Below are 4,445 nucleotides of genomic sequence, written 5' to 3'. Positions count from 1 at the left end.
AACACATTAAGGTGAGTACACACACGCACGCACGCGCGCACGCACGCACGCCACACACACACAACACACACACACACACCACACACACACACACACACACACACACACACACACACACACCACACACACACCACACACACACACACACACACACACACCACAACACACACACACACACACACATTTTTTTACTGCATCTCTTACCTCCTCCCACTGGTGTATGTATCTGATGAGTCGGGAAAGTCTCAGCAGCCTCAGAAGAGACAGAATCTTAGTAAACCTCACGATCCTCAGCGCCCTCGCCGTCTTGTACACCTCTGAGTCAAACCCCTTTTCCACTATTAGAAATAATATAATCATGGTATGGACGAAGAGAAGTCGACCACAAACCAGCTCTTCAGGTAGTTCATCTTGATGACCTTGGGGTCCAGGATGATCTCGGAGCTCTCCTCTTGACGATCCCCGTGCGGAAGTCATGCGACAATCCACGAGGAAGATGGTGTCTGAAGCTACGTTAAATATTAGCCAGGTGGTGGTGGTCTGCTCTGAGAAGAAGGTTATTCCTACGGGAATGATGATCAGGTTCCCCATCATCATGACCAGATTACCAAGTCCAGTAGAAACCTAGAAGAGACAGAGAAAGGATTAACAAATCATATTACAACAACAGAGGTGTCAAAAAATAATGTCTGGAATGTGTGAATATAATATATAGGTACATAGATGACTACTTCCAGTAGAACCTATAACAAACGGAACATACTGTACAGTAGAACCTAGAACAAACAGGAAACATACTGTACCAGTAGAACTAGAACAAACAGAAACATACTGTACTTACCAGTAGAACCTAGACAAACAGGAAACATACTGTACTGTACCAGTAGAAACCTAGAACAAACAGGAAACATATACTTACCTAGACTAAACAAACAAACATACTGTACTGTACCAGTAGAACTAGAACAAACAGGAAACATACTGCTACCAGTAGAACCTAGAACAAACAGGAACATACTGTACTGTACCAGTAGAACCTAGAACAAACAGGAAACATACTGTACCCTACCAGTAGAACCTAGAACAAACAGAACATACTGTACTACAGTAGAACTAGAAACAACAGGAAACATACTTACCAGTAGACCTAGAACAACAGGAAACATACTGTACCAGTAGACCTAGAACAAACAGGAAACATACTGTACCAGTAGAACCTAGAACAAACAGGAAACATACTAGTACCTGTACCAGTAGAAACCTAGAACAAACAGAGGAAACATACTGTACCGTACCAGTAGAACCTAGAACAAAAGGAAACATACTGTACTGTACAGTAGAACCTAGAACAAACAGGAAACATCACTACTGTACCAGTAGAACTAGAACAAACAGGAAACCATACCTGTACCAGTAGAACCAGAACAAACAGGAACATACTACGTACCAGTAGAACCTAGAACAACAGGAACAATACTGTACCAGTAGAACCTAGAACAAACAGGAAACATACTGTACCGTAGAACCTAGAACAAACAGGAAAACATACTGTACCAGTAGACCTAGAACAAACAGGAAACATACTGTACTGTACCAGTAGACCTAGAACAAACAGGAAACATACTGTACTGTACCAGTAGAACCAGAACAACAGAAAACATACTTACCAGTAGAACCTAGCACAAACAGGACATACGTTACTGTACCGTAGAACAGAACAAACAGGAAACATACTGTACGTACCCAGTAGAACCTAGAACAAACAGAAACATACTGATTAACTGTTACCAGTAGAACCAGAACAAAACAGTACACATACTTACTTACCAGTAAACCTAGAACAAACAGGAAACCTACTGTACCAGTATAACCTAGAACAAACAGGAAACATATTGTACCAGTAAACCTAGAACAAACAGGAAACATACTGTACTGTACCAGTAAAACCTAGAACAAACAGACACATAATGTACTGTGTACCAGTAAACCTAGAACAAACAGGAAACATACTGTACCATGTACTAGAAACCTAGAACAAACAGAAACATAATACTGTACCAGTAGAACTAGAACAAACAGGAAACATACTGTACCAGTAGAACTAGAACAAACAGGACACATACTGTACTGTACCAGTAGAACCTAAACAAACAGGAAACATACTGTACTGTACCAGTAGAACTAGAACAAAACAGGAAACATACGGTACCAGTAGAACCTAGAACAAACAGGAAACATACTGTACTGTACCAGTAGAACTAGAACAAAACAGGAAAACATACTGTACCGTACCAGTAGAACCTAGAACAAACAGGAAACATACTGTACTGTACCAGTAGAACCAGAACAAACAGTACACATACTTACTGTACCAGTAGAAACTAGAACAAACAGGAAACATACTGTACCAGTATAACCTAGAACAAACAGGAACATATTGTACAGTAGAACCTAGACAACAGGGAACATACTGTACTGTACAGTAGAACCTAGAACAAACAGGACACATACTGACTGTACAGTATACTAGAACAAACAGGAAACATTACTGTACCAGTAGAACCTAGAACAAACAGGAAACATAATTACTGTACCAGTAGAAACTAGAACAAACAGAACATACTGTACCAGTAGAACCTAGAACAAACAGGACACATACTGTACTGTACCAGTAGAACTAGAACCAAACAGGACACATCTGTACTGTACCAGAAGAACCTAGAACAAACAAGAAAACGTACTGTACTGTACCAGTAGAACTAGAACAACAGGAAACTACTTACCTGTACCAAGAGAACCTAGAACAAACAGGAAACATACTGTACTGTACAGTAGAACCTAGAACAAACAGGACACATTTTCTGTACCAGTAGAACCTAGAACAAAACCAGAAACATTACTGTACTGTACCAGTAGAACTAGAAAAACAGGGCACAACTGCAACTGCTACCATCTCTCTCTAACACTCTATCATGCATCAGAAGATCAACCATAGCTGTACTCTCTCTCTCTTAGATCATGAGAGAATCAAGGATCAGTGCACTTACGACACCAGTTCGGACTTACAAATCCTCCCGTACATGTGCAAAGCGTAAGCTCATCTATAATCCTTCCATAATACATATACTGTATTACTCGATCCCACTGACCCTATCGTACCAATCTGCAACGCAGCCTATCGTCATAGAGCTCTCTACAACATACCAAATAGGCTGCCCCACTACCGCCTCTCTTATACACTCACGAGTCAGAGAACAGTGGAGAGCGATGCGGAAATTCGTCTGTAATACATCTCTTCGCTTCTTGGTAGAACCACTCGTACATGGCTGGATACATGGTTGGGTACATGGCTGGATACATGGCTGGATACATGGTTGGGTACATGGCGGGATGCATGGCTGGATACATGGTTGGATCCATGGTTGGGTACATGGTTGGATACATGGCTGAATACATGGCTGGATACATGGCTGGATACATGGCTGGATACATGGCTGAATACATGGCTGGATACATGGTTGGATACATGGCTGGATGCATGGCTGGATACATGGCTGTACTGTATACCAAATAGAGAAATCTGCATGGGTGTGAATACATTATACCTGTATGCCTGTATGCCTTAACCCAGACATCATCCATAAACAGAGGCTGGAGGGATAAACCCACACACCATTCATAGACAGAGAATGGAGGGCTAAACCCACACATCATCCATAAACAGAGGCTGGAGGCATAAACCCAGGCATCATCCATAAACAGAGGCTGGGTAGAGGACAATCTGACTCGAATAACATTACAGCACAGGAGGTTGGTGGCAACTTAATTGGGGATGATGGGCTCGTGGTAATGGCTGGAGCAGAATAAGTGGAATGGTATCAAATACATCAAACACATGGTTTCCAGGTGTTTGATACCATTCAATTTGCTCCGTTCCAGCCATTATTATGAGCTGTGCTCCCCTCAGCAGCCTCCACTGATTACACGTCTCTGTGAGGTCTCTGTGAGGTCTCTGTGAGGTCTCTGTGAGGTCTATGTGAGGTCTCTGTGAGGTCTCTGTGAGGTCTCTGTGAGGTCTCTGTGAGGTCTATGTGAGGTCTCTGTGAGGTCTATGTGATGTCTCTGTGAGGTCTATGGGACATTTCTCTGTGGAATATCACTTCAAAACTGGCTGTTTTTTTCTCTCTGGGGGCTGGGTGGGTATGGCAAACGTTTTGAAACAGAGTGAAGCTTGGAAGGTACTATCCAAACTTTGTCCAATAAGAAATGTTTCATTTTTGTTTTCGTTGCTAAAAACGTTTTGCTTACCCGGTGCACTACTGAATAGTGTTCCCTACTCTGAACACTGTTCCCTACTGAACACTGTGCCCTACTGAACACTGCGCCCTACTGAACACTGCACCCTACTGAACACTGTTCCCTACTGAACACTATGCCCTACAGAA

At 42.3% G+C, this 4,445-nt stretch overlaps 1 protein-coding gene across 1 annotated transcript in view; it reads right to left on the bottom strand.

Annotated features, from left to right (window-relative positions):
* The window catches only part of LOC111981996 (potassium/sodium hyperpolarization-activated cyclic nucleotide-gated channel 1), a 177,531-nt gene that overhangs the window by 147,491 nt on the left and 25,595 nt on the right, over nucleotides 1–4,445 (bottom strand). Inside the window, 3 exon segments of the mRNA XM_070449585.1 lie at nucleotides 205–350; nucleotides 353–456; nucleotides 458–624. Of these exon segments, the coding sequence (XP_070305686.1) occupies nucleotides 205–350; nucleotides 353–456; nucleotides 458–624 (417 nt within the window).

This window comes from Salvelinus sp. IW2-2015, linkage group LG20, assembly GCF_002910315.2.
Source record: "Salvelinus sp. IW2-2015 linkage group LG20, ASM291031v2, whole genome shotgun sequence".
Classification (NCBI taxonomy): Eukaryota; Metazoa; Chordata; class Actinopteri; order Salmoniformes; family Salmonidae; genus Salvelinus; species Salvelinus sp. IW2-2015.
This window is presented reverse-complemented; position numbering and strand designations above follow the sequence as displayed.